At 40.7% G+C, this 23,104-nt stretch overlaps 1 protein-coding gene across 2 annotated transcripts in view; it reads left to right on the forward strand.

Annotated features, from left to right (window-relative positions):
- The window catches only part of anchor (integral membrane protein GPR155 homolog anchor), a 267,223-nt gene that overhangs the window by 109,334 nt on the left and 134,785 nt on the right, over positions 1 to 23,104 (forward strand). For both annotated transcript variants that reach the window (XM_067139331.2, XM_067139332.2), the window contains exons 5-6: positions 3,153 to 3,318; positions 22,482 to 22,637. In XM_067139331.2, the coding sequence (XP_066995432.2) occupies positions 3,153 to 3,318; positions 22,482 to 22,637 (322 nt within the window). The remainder of the gene's footprint in view (positions 1 to 3,152; positions 3,319 to 22,481; positions 22,638 to 23,104) is intronic.

Raw genomic sequence — 23,104 nt, forward strand, 5'->3', positions numbered from 1 at the left:
TAGAACGGCCTAGGAATGGGAAGGAAACGGCCGTGGCCTTAATTGAGGTACAGCCTGGTGTGAAAATGGGAAACCACAGAAAACCATCTCCAGGGCTACCGACAGTGGGGTTCGAACCCACTATCTCCCAGATGCAAGTTCACAACTGCGCGCTCCTAACCGCATGGCCAACTCGTCCGGTCAGTGCAAGTTTAATGTGCAGAAAAGCACTGTTTGTGAACTGTGTGAACTGTTCCCAGTGTTATGTGGAAACAGATGAGCACTCATCAAGATGTAACTTTGTGTAAGTATTTAATTTCAGGGGTGATCATAACATGTATTTGACTTGTATTAGTATTGTTTGTAATCTCCCCCCTGGTCGTATTTTTTTTTTTTTTTTTTCACTATGTCTCAAGACTTTGCGATGCATGCACGTGTTGTAAAACATTTTCTGCTTTAGGATCTTCTGGGTTTCTCTTTTTGAAAGTTGGCAGGTATGTGAAGGAACTCGCACCACCTATTATTTTGCATGCCTTTGTGGAAGACAATTTATCTAGTCTTACCCATTCTGACAAAAATATGTCTTATGATTGGTGGTCATCTGAAAATTTGCATTATGGAAGTTATCATCAAAAAATGTATGATGGTAGTGTATCCTTAGCAACCGTGTTGTCTGTGACGAAAGTTATGGATCGTTGTTCAGACAGTGTTAGCAGCCGTTGATGGATGGCCATGACTGAGAGACATATTTATGATCATTTGATTTTTGGAAAGGGAAATGTGGTTTCTTTTGATTTGCATTTGGTAATTCATACCATAATATTTGATTCGACTTCTTGTGACTACATTATGATACTACGTCTGACACTATATGAATTTGTCTTATAACAATATAGCAAGAAAATCAGTGAAAAATTAAAGTAAAGTACTGTACTGTACATGATGTTACAAAAAGAATTGTAAGACAATCTTAAAATCATATATAGGATTATCTTCGAACATGGATTTGTATTCCATGAACTGGGCAGCTAGGTCAGAAGTGAGACCTGGAATACATGATGACCGACAACCACGAGGTATAGACATTCTGGAGCATTTTTTCACAGCTGCAGAAAATATGTCGTAAAATTCTGGAGTTGGCTCTATAGTTGATACGACAGCCTCCAACAATTCTATGAACTTTAGCCAATTAGCTTTCTTAAAACTACACCTCCTGCAGAGAGGAACGCTCAGATTGTACTGCTGCAAATATTTGCCACATTATTAGTCTATGCTGAGTATTTTTGGAAATAGGCTACACATTGAATTCACACATTGCTGGCTGATGTTATTGCTGTTAAATATAAGATCAGGGTTATAGCCCTGTCTCCATCTCCCACTGTTGAAGGATGCTGGGAGCTTAGAGTCGTGTATGAGAGTATGGTGACTTACTTCTACACATTCCTGCAATGTGATGCCACTATCATCATTGAATTCGTAGCCCCCATAAAGTACTGTGGCAATTAAAGTCACCAATAACTATCTGCATATGCTGGTTCCCAAAATTGGGCGGTATGTTAATAATTAAATATGGTGTAATCTTAAAAGAGTATTGGTACACCATGAAAATGGTGTGATACTCAGGCTTTGAAATAAGCACTTACTCACTGCAGTGTGAACATGCAAAGAGACGGTTTTCACCGTGACTCTTCGGTATTGAGAACCAGATACAAAGTGCCCAAATTTTCATTGTAAGTGAACTTTCTTTTGTTTATACTTCCCAGCTAATTGATCACTGACAATTGCAACACAGATGTTTCTTTCATTCACTTTTAACAAGAGAGCATTCGCTACCCAATCTAGTAATCGGTTACAGACATTTTTTATCACTGACCACAAAATGGATAGAATATGTGACAAATACTTCTCCAGCAGCTCTTGAAATCACCCCTTGGCAAACACACATCACACTGTAGAAATCCCATCCTGTTTGATTAAACCAAGCTACTTGGCTCTAACCATCACTTCCACCACAGAAAAGTCAGAGAAGTAATAGAAATTCATAAACACCCGATTAACTTCTGTGGAGTTGAGGGATTATGGATTTCTAACATCTGGAAACCAGTATTTCTAGTGGCTTTACGTCCCACCGACACAGATAGGTCTTATGGCGACGATGGGATAGGAAAGGCCTAGGAGTTGGAAGGAAGCAGCCGTGGCCTTAATTAAGGTACAGCCCTAGCATTTGCGTGGTGTGAAAATGGGAAACCACGGAAAACCATCTTCAGGGCTGCCGACAGTGGGATTCAAACCCACTGTCTCCTGGATGCAAGCTCACAGCTGCACACCCCTAACCGCATGGAAAACTCGCCCGGTGAAACCAGTACGGAAAGGACAAGAAGAACCCTGCACTACCCCACAAGACAGCACTCCACTGCGCGGTCTACCTGCTGATTATAAATACTCCTGCCTTTCTCTCCTCCATCAGTCTGCCTACTGGAATGATGATGTAACGTCAGCCACACACCAACCCAGAATACATCACAACAACCCAAAGCATCACAGACAACAACATTAGCTCTGGTGTCAAAAGTCTAAGAGCAAAATATTTATTCATGAAATGTTTAGAAAAGTGATGAATGAAGTCATGCATAGAAAAAGATAGGAACTTACTGTAGATTGGAATACATAATAGGATACACACAATCACAGATTAGTGTGGGAAGAATGAATAATGGAAAGAAGAGACTAGGACAAAGATGAATTCTCTAAAGGACAAGGTCATTCTTCACATAAATGGGCTCTCTCCTCATCAGTCCCAGTTCTACCACATCCATTTCTTCTCAGCCCTTAACAAGCTTTCTTCTGCTTTGGAGGATGAGCATCAACGCTCGCCGAGGGGAGCCATCTGGACAGATCTTCAATATCTATCTGTCTGTCTATCTTTCTTTCTTTCTTTCTTTCTTTCTTTCTTTCTTTCTTTCTTTTTTCAGTTTGGAAAGAGGATGTGATAGCCTAATGACAGCATCACTAGCTTCCACCGAAGTGGCTGCAGTTTAAATCCTGGTCAATAGAATGGGTTTTTTGAAATGAGAAGTTGTGTCCCATTGTTTCAGATTCCATGTAACATTGGAGGTTCTGTCATGATATCAACAGTCTGATAACACTACAAGCTTGCTTTGATCTTTTTTCAGGTTGGTGCTACCGCTAGTTAATCGTGAGGTTGTGAGTTTACTGCACTCAGGATCAAATACCAGTGATACATCAGATCTCAGTACATATGGATTTCTATATGGCACTTTTCCTGCTGCTCCAGGAGTGTTTGTATTTGCTAATCAGTATGGCATAGATATAGATCTGGTAAGTTTGATTTAAATATTGATTAATTTCACCTTTTCATTAATTTTAATTTTGGTCCAAATTTTTTAAATTTTTAACCTGTTCAAGCAGTATGTAATTTCTTGAAGAAAAAATTATCTTCTTATTATTCTTCTACTGCTTTTCCCACACTGTAGGGTCGCGGGTGCGAACTTTGTCCCACATGTGGATTTGGCCCTGTTTTTCACCTGGATGTCCTTCCTGATGCCAACCTTATGTGGGGGGGATGTAATCACTATTGCATGTTTCTGTTGTGGTTGGTAGTGTAGTGTGTTGTGTGTAGATGAAGAGGAAAGTGTTGGGACAAACACAAACACCCAGTCGCTGAGCCAGAAGAATTATCACATGTTGACCCGGCTGGGAATCGAACCCGGGCCCTCTCAATCTAAGGCCTCAACACTGACCATTCAGCTAAAGAGTCGGACGAAGAAAAGATGATCTTGTATCTGAAATACTTATATTTATATTTCTTTTCTAATATGGTTAATCAAAAGTTCAGGAATAAAATTTGTATTGAACACAAATCAATTTCATGTTGCTTTGCTTTCCTGAGCATTCATCTTCAGTTATTTTTATATAAATGTAACAAATATATAATGAGTGCAATATTCAACTATAATATTGCACTAGTATTACCTTAAAAACCTAAATAAAGTCAGAAATGTCCAGGAATAGTGTCTTTCAACAAGGCACTAAACATGGAAAGAAAGCAAGGGTAGATTAAAAAACAGGACACTTTTGGTGTTTCTCATTTCAACTTAGTCTGATAATTTCCCAAAAATTTATCCAAATGGAATAGAGTGAAATTGACATAGCAGACTTCAGTTGAAAATATTACCCACAGAATGAGAAATAACATTATAAATGTCAAAATTGTTAAGTGAATGGAACACTAGACTTCAGAAAATACTCCAGGGAAATGGCTCATTATATGCAGAGGTTTGCAATAAGCAGTCTCAGGCTCGGCTAGGCTCGGCTAGGCTCGTACGGGTGTCTACCAGCTAAGCTAGGCTTGCATCATGCGACAGCACTGCAGAGCGTGGCTGGGCTTGTTACATCATGAGGGCCACATCAAGGCAGCTCGGCTAACAGGGTTTGGTTTCTTTCGCAGGCTGGTCTTGCTTGGGCGGGCATACTGACCAGGCTGGCTGAGCGGCTGATTACTGGCATGCTGCGTTCATTAAGAGTTTGCACCTTTCCCTTATGAGATAAATGAAAAAGAGACATTCGGTATTGTTTTGTAAATAATATAGTTGTGATAATCAAGACTAGCTATTGCCGTAATCTCAGGATGGTGTCCTAGCTCCTCGTCTGCATCCATGTGGGATTCCCGGTACCAAAGGATCATGTTTGGTATTGTTGGACTTCTGTTTCCTAAATCATCTGTGGCTTCTTTGAAAAGTTCTAGGAGGTAAAGCAAGTCACTCATGAGTTCTTTATTGATTGCTTCTAGTTTATTTCTCACTTTTTCTCCTTTCTTTTTTGTGCCTGCATTTGCAGCCAATAGTACCTCAATCATTTTACAGTCCTAGTTATTGACAGATTTTAGCATGATCGGCTTAATATTCCATGTGATGTTGTTTCTACATCCTGATACATAGTATGCTCAACACGACTCACTAAACCTGTTATTTGTTAAGAAGGAAGCCATACTTTCCAGTGTCGACTCAGTTTAAACGTAATCTTAAAAGCTTTGCGGTCTGCCGAGTTGACCGACTATCTGGCTTCTGTGGCCTGATAACATTATCAATGTAATCATGTTATAATGATTAGGCCTATATTACTAGCATTTTAGAAAATGTGACCAAATAAAGAAAGAATGCTGGGGTAGATTATATAAATGTGATGATTTTGGTTTTCTGTACTACTTATTAGTTTTAATCTAATAATTTCCCAGAAATAGATCCAAATGGCATAGAGTGAAAATTACAGTTGACTTCAGTTGAAAATATTACTCACAGAATGGGAAATTATACAGAGTTAGTGGTACACTAATGTACTCTCTGATAGTTACCATTCTAGGTGTCAACCCGTTATCATTTATATTCCTATCGACTGCATGTCCATATTGGACCAATCATTCAGGATGCTTGACTTTCTTTGTCAGTGAGTGCAAATTTAAAGTGGTTCAACAGATAAATTAACACATAAAGAGAATTTAAACAATAAAAAATACTTAAATAAGTATCTTATTCAAAAATTGGTGGAGTTTTTAGAGAGTAAACTGTTTTAATTTTTCTTCACATACTTTTATGGAGCTTTTTGCAAATGATATCCCATTTCCTAAAGAACTTTTCAGCACTAATATACATTCAGTGGAATCTCGTTAGTACATTCTTGAAGGGACCCAAGTTCGGACATCATAGTAGGGAAAAATGTGATAATGGAAACAGGAAATTTGCAATGTATGAACTTTGAATCTAATAATACATCTTGCCTCACAGTCGAACACAAATATTTATACTGGTTTGAAATACATATATATGGTTAATTGTTTTTATGATTTTAATTTTAAAATGGGATTGTCCTTCTTGTTTAGTAAAGTTGTTACGTCGTTGTCAACTTTGAAACTACACACATATTTCTTCACTCTGTCATTTGCCTTAATCACTTTTGACACCATACAAATTGGCTCAGGATCTGGCTCATCATCTCTTTCATCCTGCACAGACACTTCTTCAATCTTCTGTTCTTCAAAAATTTCATATAATGTCATAGTTTCACACATACTGGAAAATCATCATCAGCATTGACGTATATTTTGAAAGAGACATCTCCAGCTAGTTGATGCCATTCTTAACTCTTGGAAACCTCATCTAGTGTGACATCACCAAGAACGCAACAAAAGCCTGCTACATTGAAGTGGTTCTGAATGGTGGTTTTATCCGCTGAATCCCAGGCAGTCTTAATGAAATGCATGGCATGGTAATTTTTCTTGTCACCAATTCCAGTACAGCCTGTCTTTTCTGTACCAGCCTCTTACAATACTTTTGCTTCATGAATCATATTATTCATTGATCTAACAGATGTAGCCTATTCATACAGATTGCTGGGAGGAAAATGATATTTATGTTTCTCAAATTAGAAACATTTGGGGGATGAGCAGTTCACTGATCAATGAAGAGTGTAATTTTTCTGTTTCTTATGCCAAACTTAGCACTCCATGTAAGAAATACTGTAGAAGTTACCCACAGTTTTGTGATGGAAGTGTACTTGTATGGAAAAGATTGCACATACTTGAAGCATCGCAGATTGCATGTTTTTCCAATGGCCAGTGCTACCAGTTTCTTGGTCCTACTTTTATTACAGCAGGAGAGAACTAAGCCTTTCCTTGTTAAGTTTGCCATCGTAACACTTCACACTTTGCTAAACACTGCTGTTTGTCTCATTTCATATGGCATAAATGAAGACTTATCATATGTAATTTAAATAATATAAGATTCTGAAAGAGGACTTCTTTTTCTATTCCTGGTAGCTACAAAATTTTAGTTTATAACAATGTGGACATAAAAAGTTAACAATTCAATCAAACTAATTTCAGGGATCAACAAAAGTCAATGTTTTCCAAAACGTTAATTCATTCAATTCAGTTCATTAACCCATTGGCATATTGATTTTTTAGCCTTTCGCATGCCTACGATTAGTATTTAATTGATGTAAATCGCAGTTCATGAGTACTTAAAGTTATTAGTTATTACAGTTTTCTTATGCAAACTTTAATTTAGAATAATGAAAATCCACACCCTGTTTTCAGTCATTCGACTGGGTCAGGAATGGAATGAATGAAGCCCGTATCTAGCCGCAAGGATAGAAATTATGCCGGCTGCCGAAGCCTATCGCACTCCTCAGGGGAAGTGTTTAATGACTGACAGATGAAATGATACGGGAGTGTGTTGCCAGAATTAAAGAAGACAGGAAAAACCAGAGTACCGAAGGAAAACCTGTCCCACCTCCGCATTGTCCAGCGCAAATCTCACATTGAGTGATTGGGATTTGAACTACGGAACCCAGCGGTGATAGGCTGGTGGCTGCCGCTTGATCCATGGAGGCAGGCAAACTTAAATTTACGAAGTGAAAGAATCATAAATCTTATATCTGGATATTTTGGCATATCATTAGTATTAATTTTTTATCTCTTTAGCCCTTCTAGCACTTGGCACTTCAACATTAGAAACAACAATAATATCTGGAGCGTAAATCCACACCGTGACAGCCGTAAAATGGAGACATTGGAACTACATGGCGGACCTGAGCATTATATGAGAAAAGCTTTGATGAACAAAAAGAAAACAATGTTTATAAGAAATGCATGATTCAGAAAGAAAGTAGTGAGAAGATTACCAGGTACGAATGGAGAAAAGAGGAACTTGAACTTTGACTTCATATTGATGCAAAAGTTGAGTTATAAAATGTGGAAACAGAATTCAGGACTACATATGAAAATCAGGAGAACGATATAATTTAGCAGTGTTTCTTTTACAGAGTACAGACTTTTCTGTGGAGCAATGATAAACAAATATTATTCAAGGCATATTCTAATTATACCTACACTAGTGTCCAAAATCACTAAACGAGGCCATATCATCTGGTAGGAATGTCAGATGGATTGCTGAACAAATGGAAACTGAATCACACACCATATGTCACACAACTTGTTCAAAAAAACAGTGTCAGAAAGGTTCTGATAGCTAAGGTACACTTTTGACAACAACTAACAAATTTAGCAAAGTCTTTAACATATGGTTACCCCTAACGGCCACACATGCTTCGCAGCGACGTGGCATGCTCTCTATCAGATGGTCCAAGAGCTCTTGTGGCAGTCGATCCCATTCTTCCGAAAGGGCAATGCAAAGGTCTTGGAGGGTCCTTGGTGGAGGCTGACGGGATGCAATTCGCCACCCCAATGCATCCCAGGCATGTTCTCTAGGATTCCGATCCGCGGACCTCACTGGCCAGTCCATGCGATGAATGTCTTCTCCAGCCAGAAATTCATCCACCAGAGCAGCGCAGTGCAGTCGGGCATTATCATCCATTAAGAGGAAGTTGGACCAACCGCACCTCTGAAGAGTCAAACATGTGGTCTCAGTACCTCCTTATTCCTGTATCTCCGAGCGTTAACATTGTTCCTCGGACCCCCCATGAAGATGCGCAGGTCCATACGGCCATTCAACATGATGCCGCCCCACACCATGACGCCGCCACCACCATAAACTGGTCCCATTCCACGATGTTCCTATGGTTGTATCGGCTACCCGGTTCTCTCCATATTAATGTGCGGCGGGAATCGTTCTGCAAACTGAAGCGATTTGCCGCAGAAGACAAGCAGTTTTTCTGGCATGGTATTTATAACTTACCTGAAAGATGGGCGAAGTGTGTAGAAGTCGATGGCCAATATTTTGATTAAACATAAAATGAATTTCCCTTGAAAATTACATGTTTTCTTTACCACAAAAAATGGCGAAAACTTATGCATACACCTGGTACATTTTACCGGTCATTCATATGCTCTATGCGGATCACCTCCAGCATGATGGCACACCACTACACCACCACTGCCATATGAAAGCATATTTTGATGCCATGCTACCAGGACATTGGATAGGATGAAGAGGTGGTGCTGAATACCTGCTAGGATATCCTGACTTACCACCCCTCAACTTCTACCTGCAGAGAACTTTAAAGGATGTAGTATACCTTTGAAAACTAGCTAATTTTCTGCAATGCGGGTAGATATTGAGATGACTAGTTGAGTAATCCCTATGAATACCTTGGCCACTGTTGTTTGTTAAAGGTGGAAAAATTTAATGACAGAATGAAGAGACTGAGATGGTTTGGATTAATTCTGCACATGAAGAAAGAATGTCAAAGAAAACTAGAATTACAAATGAAAGGAAAAAATAATAATGTTATTGGCTTTACGTTCGACTAGCTACTTTTATGGTTTTTGGAGACACCAAAGTGCCAGAATTTAGTCCTGCAGTTCTTTCATGTGCCATTAAATCTACTGACACGAGGCTGATGTATTTCAGCACCTTCAAATATCACCGGACTGAGCAAGGCTTGAACCTGCCATGTTGGGGTCAGAAGGCCAGCGCCTCAACTGTCTGAGCCACTCAGCCAGGCTGAAAGGAAACAGAACCCACTAAAGACCTAGTTTCCAATGAAAAGACCTGGTTAAGAATAGTATAAAGCATTGGAGACCTCAACTGGAACATAATGATGGAGTGGTAAAATGGTGAGGAACTATACTTACTGTGAGCAGCATCTGCATGAGAAAGGATGTATAATTGCTCAAAATAAAGAACGAGTGCATGGTATTGTATAATTTCCCAGTAGGTACATCTTTCTCAGAAACAATTGAAACTACAAATATGTTTGTTGTGGATATCTACAGGGTTACCGACACAGATAGGTCTTATGGTGACGATGGGATAGGAAAGGCCTAGGAGTTGGAAGGAAGCGGCCGTGGCCTTAATTAAGGTACAGCCCCAGCATTTGCCTGGTGTGAAAATGGGAAACCACGAAAAACCATCTTCAGGGTGCCGACAGTGGGATTCGAACCCACTATCTCCCGGATGCAAGCTCACAGCTGCTCGCCTCTAACTGCACGGCCAACTCTCCCGGTAATAATAATTAAAATTAAGTGTGATAAAATGTTAAATATGAGGAACAAACAATACCATGCTCTCATTTTTCTTTGAGTTACTACACATTTCTGTGTGTTCTGCATGATGGGTTGGATTTTCTACTCAGATTACTCAAGACATCTTGTTCTGTAACATACTGTTAGTCCTCCAATGTCACGTATGTACAGTGTTGCCAACCCATAAATCTTTTCTCCGCTAAATTTTAGTTGAAAATCCGCTAAATTTCGAACCGAAGCAAAATAGCATATACCAGCTGTTTTAATAAAAGAGATTAACTCAACACTCACCAGTTTCAGAACAGGAGTTCATCATCTTCTCTGAAGCAGATGTGCTGAGTTGGGGTCCTGTTGTTTCATATGAAGCCACATGGTACTATTCTTTTTCAAAGAATATGCTGACAGTTCACAGCAGCAAAGGCGATATGGAAATGTTCAAATCTATTTAGAAAGTTATTTTCACTTTCATTACTGTTTTCAGTTTTTTTGATAAGTGCGGAAAGAATTAATGTCAAACAATTTCGCATTTATATTGCACTGCCAATAGACGCACCGTCCGTATTTGGGATCACTGGGGAGCTCAACCAACTAGTATTTTAAAGTTTAATTATTTAACCACCCTTTACGAAATATCTGACTACTTTTTAATCTTTTCTTTCGACATAGTGACGTACCAAAAAAACCTGATGTCAAAAGAAACACGTTATCAAACACGTCACTATCCGGCTCATCAAGAGTACAGTAACGGTTGTAACAAATACTGACTGAGGCTGTGGGCCAGAGCTGGTCTAGAAAACGGGTGGTAGTATGCAGCTTATTCAATACAACAGGAATAATAAACTATTACGCCGTACTAAGTTCTATATTTTTTTTTTCTCCTGGTGATGAAAGGTGATATTGTTACCGCTGAAAATCGCTAAAATAAGTTTGAAAATCCGTCAAAAAATCCACTGTCCACTAAATGGAAAATTTATGCTGTTCCATTTAAAAATCCGCCAAATTTTGCAGAAAATCTGCTGAGTTGGCAACACTGAGTATGTAACTAGGCCTGTATGAGTTCTGTGTTGTGATGTCATCAGGAACATACTGGTGTATTTTCCTGCTGTCCCTATCCTATGAATGTTAAAATAAACTATGAACTGACCTGCTGTATATGGATCTAGTACATCTGCAATGAATGTGAGCTTATTTTAGCCAGTCAGCCACGATTGATGCCATGAACTAGTGTTCCATCGTTAAGCACCTGACAGGGCATTCATTGCACACAAAACAGGTAAGGGGTCATTTATGTGTTAAATATGTGGTAACTCTACTAAATAAGTCAACAGTAAATAAATGGTGAATGACAATACCATCAAGGAGATATTATTGGTACCCATTTGACATGATGGTTCAAGACATTTTGAATGTCCCATTCAAGTGGTGTTCACGATCATGTTTTCTTAAGCTCTGATAAATTACTTCATCAGGAGAAGCCTGGCTAGTATCCACTCTGACATGGGAGGTAGTATGTAATAGCTGCTGCACATTTGAGCATTCCCAACCCATAACTGTAGGTGACCACTACTGTACATACTACAGGCCCGTGCCCGTGACTTTAGACACACCCCCTGCGGGTGGGGGACGCACATGTAGAATACACCCGCGGCATCCCCTGCCTGTCGTAAGAGGCTACTACAAGGGGCAACCAAGGGATGATTGAATTAGAACCATGAAACTACTCTTGATTCGTACCATCATGCGGGGAACACCATGGGTTGCCTATACTTGTGAGTAGTACCACTAAATTGGTACGAAATAGATTTGTGATTAGTAGCAGTAAAGAGGCTGGCCTGGGGTTTTTCAGTACCCGTGCGTCGTACCCATGTGAACAACACCGCGGGTCTGGGTGTAGCCTGTGAGTTGTACCGCTATATGAGCGGCACCGTGGGTCTGCGTTGCCTGTGATTAGTACCTACTATGTGAGGAACACCACAGGAATACCGGCGCCCGTGATTAGTACACCTAGGTGGGGAACCTTATCGGTTTGCGTTGGCTCTGAGTGGCGCCATTGTGTGAGAAACACCATAGGTCTGCGTTTCCTGTACGAAGTGCAATCCTTGTGAGTAGTACCATCTTCTGTGGAACACCGTGAGTCTTCGCTACTTTTGATTAGTACCCCAACATGACAAATGCCATGGTTCTACTTTACTCACGACATATACCATTCTGTGGGGCCTTAGACGTGGATTTTGCACCCCTTTAGACATCAAGCATCATTGTGCTTTATAAGTGGTCCCTTGGTCAGTAATAATACACTGACTGACAGAGCAAATGCAACACCAAGAAGGAGTGGTTTGAAAGGGATGAAAGTTGGGGAAAAAAACAGAGACGGCACGGACGAATAATTGATGTTTATTTCAAACTGATATGCAGGTTACACAATGCGCACGGCATTGACTCAGTAGGATGTAGGACCACCGCGAGCGGCGATGCACGCAGAAACACGCCGAGGTACAGAGTCAATAAGAGAGCGGATGGTGTCCTGAGGGATGGTTCTCCATTCTCTGTCAACCATTTGCCACAGTTGGTCGTCCGTACGAGGCTGGGGCAGAGTTTGCAAACGGCGTCCAATGAGATCCCACACGTGTTCGATTGGTGAGAGATCCGGAGAGTACGCTGGCCACGGAAGCATCTGTACACCTCGTAGAGCCTGTTGGGAGATGCGAGCAGTGTGTGGGCGGGCATTATCCTGCTGAAACAGAGCATTGGGCAGCCCCTGAAGGTACGGGAGTGCCACCGGCCGCGGCACATGCTGCACGTAGCGGTGGGCATTTAACGTGCCTTGAATACGCACTAGAGGTGACGTGGAATCATACGCAATAGCGCCCCAAACCATGATGCCGCGTTGTCTAGCGGTAGGGCGCTCCACAGTTACTGCCGGATTTGACCTTTCTCCACGCCGACGCCACACTCGTCTGCGGTGACTATCACTGACAGAACAGAAGCGTGACTCATCGGAGAACACGACGTTCCGCCATTCCCTCATCCAAGTCGCTCTAGCCTGGCACCATGCCAGGCGTGCACGTCTATGCTGTGGAGTCAATGGTAGTCTTCTGAGCGGACGCCGGGAGTGCAGGCCTCCTTCAACCAATCGACGGGAAATTGTTCTGGTGGATATTGGAACAGCCAGGGTGTCTTGCACATGCTGAAGAATGGCGGTTGACGTGGCGTGCGGGGCTGCCACCGCTTGGCGGCGGATGCGCCAATCCTCGCGTGCTGATGTCATTCGGGCTGCGCCTGGACCCCTCGCACGTGCCACATGTCCCTGCGCCAACCATCTTCGCCACAGGCGCTGCACCGTGGACACATCCCTATGGGTATCGGCTGCGTTTGACGAAGCGACCAACCTGCCCTTCTCAGCCCGATCACCATACCCCTCGTAAAGTCGTCTGTCTGCTGGAAATGCCTCCGTTGACGGCAGCCTGGCATTCTTAGCTATACACGTGTCCTGTGGCACGCAACAACACGTTCTACAATGACTGTCGGCTGAGAAATCACGGTACGAAGTGGGCCATTCGCCAACGCCGTGTCCCATTTATCGTTCGCTATGTGCGCAGCACAGTGGCGCATTTCACATCATGAGCATACCTCAGTGACGTCAGTCTACCCTGCAATTGGCATAAAGTTCTGACCACTCCTTCTGGGTGTTGCATTTGCTCTGTCAGTCAGTGTATTATTTACGATCTTTTTTTGAGTCTGATCCACTGGTTTTTGTTTGTTTGTTTGTTTTGTTTTGTTTTTTGTTGAGTTCATGTCCATCCATTCATTCTTCATGGCATTTTTTATTTTATTTTGGTCATTGGTTGAATTTGAACTTTTTGTTATTTCATTTCGTACCATTAGGGGCCGATGACCTCGATGTTAGGCCCCTTTAAAACAACAAGTAAGCAAGACTTTAGACACTTCCGTGCATATCTTGCTGCAAGATTTCGTAAAGCTGTTAATTTTCATGCTAGAATAGAACTGCAAGAGTTGTATTTATTGGAAAGCATATTATAGTTCCTTCTTTATTATACGTTTGTTCCAACACTAACAGGAACAGTTTGCAAACTGTCTGACGCATGCGCAGTAAGGAAAGAGCGTTCCAACAAACTTCAAACTGAAACGCGGATTCGGAGTCGGTTGTTTAACAGACTGAGGACCGTTCATGAACCAGTTTGCTGACTGGCAAAGCAGTTCGTGATGCAGAGCAAGAACTGTTCGTCAGTGACATGCGCAGTACACCAAAATAACTGTGAGCTGTGCATTGTGGTCCATAGCTGTAAACAGCTGATCGGTCATCATCTGACGGGAGCAGACGATACATTACACATACTTAAATTAAACAGAAGTACGGAGTTATTATACAATTAAAAAGTCATATTTGACTACACACTAACAAGGTAACAGGCACTACTGTAGATAATAATAACAAGAAGAATGATACATGATGATTTTGAAGGCGATTCTGATGATTTTATGAACTCAGACTGCAGTGAAGATGATCTCGAGGTACATTACAATATCCGAAAACGAAAAATGATCATTATTTAGGCAAGTTATAATTTTTTTACTTGTTTGCAATTATGTTTAAATGATATAAGTTACATGCAGTGAAATAAATAATTTAGTAACCAAAATTTTCTTTCCCTCCTGCTCTCTCTCTCTCTCACTATGTATACAGTGTGATAGGGGTATACGTGCAGATATTTAGTGTAGCAATAGAGAACGATGTGACGAACCCCTATATATCAATCTTTTAGTAATCCTCGAAAGTTATTTTTGAGAACAAAGGGATATGATGTATTTAGAATAGATAATATGCCTTGTTCTTGTGACTGAATAGCTTTCCTTCGATAACAGGCAAGTTACACGCCATCTGCGCCAAACTGGTTTCTGTTTCTGTTTAAAAGCAAACGTACTACTGTAACAGCTGAATGCTACCGATGCAATGCCACGAGATGTTACGTAACATACTTGCCAAACTGGTTTTATGTTTAAGAGCAACTGAACTACGATAACAGCTGAAGGCTGCTACTAGGGTATGCCATGTTATGTAACATTCTTGGCAGACTTGTTTTGTGGTTGTTAGGATTTTGTTTCCGTCTTAGGGGCTTCAGACAATGCTGGTCATCAGTTTCAGACCCTGGAGATATATCGAATTGTCAGCGTTAATACTGGTTCTTTTTCTGTTACGTCCATTAGGGGATTGGAATATGTGTGGTCATCAGCGCCATGGTCGAGTGAGTATGGAAATGACCTGAAAACCTGCATTGGTGCGGGATCTGTACATGCATGTGTTATAATTATTGGAGCGTAAGGTTGGGATAGGTGCGCGTGAACGTGAAATACAGTACGGTCCCCGTTGTGCATTGCATAAAGCTAGAAGAAAGGCAAAATCGTGTTGACATGTATGTAAACAAAGTTCTTTACATCAACGAAAGCATGCGTGGGATAGGATTCCAAATTAGTAGTATCAGAATTGAATTATCGATGCCCATCAAACGTTTTGTTTGAAACGAATAATGGATATGTTGTACAACTAAATAAATTAAACGTACCTACATCTGTGGCTCAGACAGTTGAGGTGCTGGCTTTTTGACTCCAACTTCGCAGGTTTGAACCTGGCCCAGTCCGGTGGTATTTGAAGGTGCTCAAATATGTCAGCCTCGTGTCGGTAGACTTACTGGCACATAAAAGAACTCTTGCGGGATTAAATTTCGGCACCTCAGCATCTCCAAAACTGTTAAAGTGGAACGTAAAGTAAATGACATTATCATGATTAATATTGTTATTATCAGGTCATTAAGAGCTGAAAGACATGTAAGAAAATAATAAAATATGCGTGGTTTAGGAGAAAACAAGATAAAATGTATGGCACACGAGGCAACATCGGTCGCAGTAGTTAAATACAGATTACTATGCGTAAGACGAGAACCAGTTAAAGCTCTTGGGGATGAGTCGCCTGTAACCTCGTATTGTGGTTAGCGGGAGAGGATGAAGTGTGACAGACAGGTTTTGTGTATAACCATCAAACATGCACATCAACAAATCTGATAAACATAAACAAGGTTACACTTGTGAGACATGTAGCTATTAACCTGACGCCAGGCCGACAGTCGCTCTCAAGAGTACAAGATGAATTATCAAATTATACACAATTCACAGATGTTGAACGTATATAAGAGGATTCTGCCACTACTACACCCTACATTTTACTATGATGGTGCTAATAACAAATCACAGCAGATTACGCTACTGTGTGTTCAGACAATGCCGGTAGAATACACCTGGATAAGTTAAGACATAAGGCTCCAGTAGAAGAAGGAGAATAATAATAAAGTAACGGGAGCCACACAGTCAAGCAGGACATAGCCGAACAAGGCATAAGAGTGTGCATGGTTGTAGGAACTACAGTCGTAATGGTAACACTCTGTTGTAGAAAAGAATGAGATAACATACAGTAGGGGCTCCGTAATTCCAGGTGGACAATAACAAGACTATCTCAATGAGAAAAACACGGATTTATGAATGTACACAAAAAATCCTGTGTACACAAAAGTTTACTTATGTTGAACATTACAGCACAGCACTTTAGAAAGCAAAACATACAGATTGCCTTACACTAAAAGAATTTTAAATTGTCTTTTGTAAATTTAAAAAATATGCTCCAGGCAACCTTCCTAAGTGAAACATTAATTTACACTTCCTATTTCAATAGTGGTGAATATAAAACACGCATTTTATTTAATTTTTTAAATGTGATAATAATGGTGATGATGATGATTGTTATTTTAAAGTCATCGGCCCTTAAAAACGTAGAATGTCTTCTATTTTTAACTCTTAGTGAATATAAACAAAATATAAACTGCTCGAACACACATAATGAACCCAAACCACATGCAGGCTAGGACTGAGGAACTACCAAACTGCGTTCAGAGTCATTGTCTAGTGTTTTAACAAGCACGTCTTCTGTGTGTTGTGTTCAGCTTTTGCCACGTACAAGGCACTCGCACACTGAAACTCTCGATTTATAATTTTTTTTACCGGTGTCCTGCTCCATGGCTAAATGTTATTATTTTTACGCTCCACTAACTAATTTTGACGGTTTTTTAGACGCCGAGGTGCCGGAATTTTGTCGCACAGACGTGCCACTAAATCTACCGACACGAGTCTGATGTATTTGAGCACCTTCAAATACTACCGGACTGAGCCAGGATCGAACCTGCCAAGTTGGGGTCAGAAGGCCAGCGTCTTAACCATCTGAGCCACTTAGCCTGGCGGTTGCATAATGGTATCAGTAAACATAAGTTTATTCCTCACAGTCTGGCTCCATGACTAAATGGTTAGCGTGCTGGCCTTTGGTCACAGGGGTCCCGTGTTCGTTTCCCGGCAGTGTCGGGAATTTTAACCATCATTGGTTAATTCGCTGGCACAGGGGCTGGGTGTATGTGTCGTCTTCATCATAATTTCATCCTCATCACGACGCGCAGGTCGCCTATGGGAGTCATTTCAAAAGACCTGCACCTGGCGAGCCAAACATTTCCTCAGACACTCCCGGCACTAAAAGCCATATGCCATTTCATTTTTATTTTATTTTGTTACCGGTACTTCAATTTTTCTGCTTCAATTTATGGGAATATCGAACTATCGAGACTCAAAATACTACATCAATTCAGTACTGTACTCCCAAGTCAATACGCTGCAAGAATGGCGTAACATCTGACATACCAGAGTGAAACGCATAGCAATTACTTAAAATGACCACCCTGGGCTTTTCTGCAGGCTACACTTCTCCAAATCCAGTTGCAATGCATTCGAGCCAAGACACCAGGGTTGTTCAGAATATCCTCTGCTGCTTAAAAAATACATGAACTGTCAACAAGTCTGAATTATTATTAATCTTATAATTCCGGACATGTCTCCGAAATTACGGAAACATGTACTTACAAATTGTTTTACGTTGCACCGACACATGGCAACGATGGGACAGAAAAGGGATACAGGTGGGAAGGAAGCGGTAGTGGCCTTAATGAAGGTACAGCCCCAGCATTTTCCTGGTGTGAAAATGGGAAACCACAGAAAACCATATTCAGGGCTGCCTACAGTGAAGTTCGAACCCACTATCTCCCGAATTCAAGCTCACAGCTGTGCGCCCCTAACCGCACGACCGACTTACTCTAAGCTCTAATGCTGGGCTGAGTAGCTTGGATGATAGAGCGCTGGCCTTCTGATCCCAACTTGGCAGGTTCGATGGCGGCTCAGTTCGGTGATATTTTAAAGTGCTCAAATTCACCAGTCTCATGTCTTGCATTAAGAAAATACTGTGGTACAAAATTCAGGCACCCCGGCGTCTCCAAAACCGTGAAAATTAGTTAGCGCCACGTAAAGATATTAGTAGTAGTAGTAGTAGTAGTAGTAGTAGTAGTAGTAGTAGTAGTAGTAGTAGTAGTAGTAACATTATTATTATGGAAGCTCTAATTAAATGGGTCAATTACAGTCATCATTTTACCTATCGGCACTTAGTCCAGTAATAAGCCTTCTATTACAAAATAGCCAGCGGCACTTCCATAATAGCTCTTTATCCTTCGTGCAATATTCATGCATGGATTCAACAACGGTTTTTGAAATTGGTCTCATTAATAACAATTTCACTGAATACTTATAGCATTTTTTTTTCTGTGTCCACCGTAGTTTCATTGACCTAAAAATATTATGAATATAGCAAAGGCAACTCGCATTTTCTATTGTCAAAAATTCATCGTAGACTGTCACAATAACAGCACCGAAATGTTGCGCCCATTTTTCATTAACTCATTAACTCTTTCCCTTCATTTTTATCGGCTTGGATCATTGAGTAATGCCATTGACGTCTTATAAATCACACACACCTGCACAATGCTTGATTCACATGTATGTGCTGGTACGGATATTCGACATCACGTACTGTACGTAAACGAGTACAAAATAACACTCGGTGGCAACATGAGGCGTTACAAGTGTGGATACTTCTGTAAAGAGTATGTGTACTTTTCACATAGAGTACCCTAGACTGGTTTTCGAGTACAGCAAGTGTACTGGCATGTGAGTCAGCCTCCCCTACTTGCCAAGCGTTTAGGGGAAGTGCATAACAACATGTGTTGGCCTGCGATAAGAAACAGGTTCAACAACCCCTATACTCTGCTACTGTACCTCCACTACATGAAGACAGAATGAAATAACCGGCGTATCCTGCTACGGCTGTTCAAAACACATTAGGTCCTGAAATATTTGGCTCAGTTATGGGAAAACTAATAGGACAAGGTAAAAAGTACAAAGCATATATTGTGAGATGTATTTTTCTTTGCCGACTAGGAAAATATCTGCACGCATACCCTTAACACTGTATGTATATATATATACTAGCTGTTACCCATGGCTTCGCTGGCGAGGATTTCGTAAGTTGATAAAAATTAATTGTTCCTCGGTACTGCATTAAGACATTATCAGAAAATCCCTCAAATATAAAAAAATGCCAAAAAATTGCATTTCATTTACCCCAGAACCTCTTGAGAAGGTGCTAGCAGTAGGGCCTAGGAAAATAGGAACATTCCCAGAGAGGAAGCTAGGTGGACCGAGGTGAGGGAGCTTTCCATCTGTAAATCCATCCATCTTTTATTCACTGACAACAACATATGTACAACATTATAACTGAAGCACTCTTTCAAAAGTAAACCAATAAACTCCTATTGGCCTCTTACGTACAAGAAAGAACAGGAGATCTATTATCTCCAGAAAATATAATGGAAACAAGTAGTACTAGAAAGTAATATTAAAACGTTAACATTAAAGAAAAAGAAACGGCCTTCAACTGGCCATAGGCCCCTGGACTACGAACCCGGCCCATCCAAACAGCACAGCACACACAGAAGCACAACTCAAATCCACTTACACACACACATTCGCGGCCACAAGCATTAACCTCCCACTCAATACACACACATACAACATTCACTCACGACTTACGCTCCGATGTTCGCAGCCCAGAAGCCTTGGGTTCGAAAGGAACCTCCCAGTAGTTGCTCAAGAGAGCGACAAATAATAAGTGAGAATCTAACGCTGGATACAACCAGCCACCAAGACTACGTTTGAGAAGGGAAGGAGAAGGGTCAGGAGGGGGAACAACCAATGTAGAAACAATACACTCGACTCACAGCGCAGGCGCACTTCAAGTGTCTGTAAGAGTCTTGTGAGAGAGCGTAATAGAAGTTTCTCGTAATGCAATTTCTTAAATACATGAAAATATCTGTGATACTCTTTTTAAACCACGTTTGTGACATTGCCTTTTGGGGCTAAGATGACCAAGCTACTGGCAGAGCTAAATCTGGAACATGCGACATGGAACTCTACATGTGAGAAACAGTCCTCTTTTAAGTCGGGGAAAAAAAAAAAAAAAAAAAAAAAACAGAAAGGGTTTCTTCATTTCTAAAGGAGATTCCAAATACCAATTTTCACATCTGTACCATCTTAGTTTTTGAGATATAAGTATCCTCATGAAGAAAATTGAACCCCTTCTTCACTTATTTTCGATTTCCACCTTGAGTTGATTTTCCAAAAGCAAAGTATGTGTTTCTTTATTTTTTTTATTTTTTTTGCTACTGGCTTTACTTCGCACAGACACAGATAGGTCTTATGGTGATGATGGGATAGGAAACACCTAGGAGTTGGAAGGAAGCGGCTGTAGCCTTAATTAATTTGCCTGGTGTGAAAATGGGAAACCACAGAAAACCATCTGCAGGGCTGCTGACAGTGGGATTCAAACCCACTATCTCCCGGATGCAAGCTCACAGCCGCGCGCTTCTAAGCGCATGGCAAACTCGCCTGGTTCTTTATTTTTAAAGGAGATTACAAATACCAATTTTATGTCTGTAACATGTTAAGTGTATGAATTGTGAGATATACTCATTTTAAAAACTGCCCCACTCCTTGGATGAGTGGTCAGCGTTGAGACCTTCGGTTCACAGCATTCCGGGTTGATTCCAGGCTGAGTCGGGGAATTAAAACACGTGTGATTAATTCTTCTGGCTCGGGGACAGGCTGTTTATGTTTGTCCCAACACTCTCTTCTTCATATTCACTCAAGACACCACTTTACCAACCACAGCAGGAACACGCAATAGCAATTACATCCCTACATATAGGGTCGGCGTCAGGAAGGGCATCCAGCTGTAAAACAGGGTCAAATCCACATTTCCGACACAGTTCGCACCCGCAAGGGTGTGGCAAAAGAGGTAGAGGAAGAAGATACTCATTTTAAAAATTCACCCCCTTTTTTTATTATTTCACCCCCTTAAGCAGATTTTCCAAAAATTGTGTTCATTTATTTTAAAAAGAGATTCCAAGTACCAATTTTAATGTCTGTAACATCTTCAGTTTCAGAGATATATGTTTCCTCATATAAATAATTCATATCCTTCCTCACTTCTTTTCACCCCCCCCCCCCTCCTCCGCCAATCACCCTTTAAGTGGATTTTCGGAAAACAAAATTTGTGTTCTTTTATTTTTAAAGGAGATTCTAAATACCAGTTATCATGTCTATAACATGTTAGGTTTTTGTAATATATTGTAGATAATCTTGCTGGTGTAGAATCTTGGAGCTGACGTTTCCATGGTTACAGCAGTTCATTTCTTTATCCAATTCCTAGAGCAGGAGTAGTGTGATGTCAATATCTCCATAACGGATGGTTTTAGGGCCCACAGGGCTTACCGAGTTTTATTCTTTGCGTCAAGGGGCTTAAATTAGCTTTGTCTCGTCCTTGTATGACAAATTCGATATTTCGCCTATATTAGCCTAGTATTTTTATATCTCCCCCCGTGCTGCCCCTCAAATTGTTTTGAAAATAAAATACAGCCTGTGTCCCTAAGGGATAATGAATATTTAAATTAGTAAAATAATTTTTAGAATCGGTCCGTTAGTTGCTGAGATTAGCCATTACATACAAACAAACTTCACCTCTTTATGTATTAGTATAGAAGTATGAGTATATCAAACAGTGCCTCACTATTTTAATGAAATGTTCAAGGAGCATTAACAGGCAGAGCAGAACAAGAACTGCTCATTTATCCTCAAATGTGCTGACCACAAATCTCCCGCGTAATCGTGAAGGCATGCACATTGTAGATTTTGTTGACTGTTCACGAACCGTTCCAACAGACTACCGTTTAGCGACGGTTCCCAGCGAGTACATAGCTCGCGCATGCGCTTACATCAGTCCGTGAATCGGTACGAAACCGTACGCAAACTGCTTGTTGGAGCAAACATTATGAACTTCCACACAACATGTTCATGTTCCTACTTTTATTTTGCATATTTAAATAAAAGTGTGTTGTGATTTTATTATAACTGACATGTATCTCTGTTGCTGAGTTCTACTGACAGAACTCTACTGAATAAGGCCTATGGTAAATAAATAAATAGTTATAGGTTAATTGATTTTTTTCAGATTGCAAGTTCAATGGTCGCATGCACATTTCTCTCTGCTCCTCTGATGTTTGTATCTGCAAAGATGATTACCGTGAATAAGATGGATCCATGCAACTATCTTGAGGAACTAGATTCATTTGCTTTTGATGTCAGCATTGTTGGTATTATTGTCTGTGTAAGTATAGACCATATTTCTTGTAATTTGTATATTTTCTTTATATGGTTACTTTTTGCATTTTCAGCTTTGGTCCCTTAACTGCAGAGTTCTTGAGTTTCAGTGGTAGGATTGTTTCATAAGGAAATGTACAGTGGTGAGCAATTGAATTAGAGATGGCTGCCTTTTTGGTTGAAATGGCACTGTGCTTGGCCCGACAAATGTAATAGTTTGGCGTGGTACATGACGGAGATGCCATCAGACCTTGTTCTGTCTGTGTGAGTAACAGCTGAGCACAGGATGGGTAAGACACGAGATCTTGGCACATTTGATTGCTCCTACATTGCTGGTGCCATATGTAGGGTCTGTTCCATCTCTGAAGTTACACAGACAGTGGGCTCTCATGGGCCTCCATGTCCAGAATGTACCTTGATGATAGGGGTCACTTGTTACTGACTTGGATGGTGAGAGTGGACAGATGGATCAAT

The sequence above is a fragment of the Anabrus simplex genome, chromosome 2 (assembly GCF_040414725.1).
Source record: "Anabrus simplex isolate iqAnaSimp1 chromosome 2, ASM4041472v1, whole genome shotgun sequence".
In the NCBI taxonomy this organism is placed as follows: domain Eukaryota; kingdom Metazoa; phylum Arthropoda; class Insecta; order Orthoptera; family Tettigoniidae; genus Anabrus; species Anabrus simplex.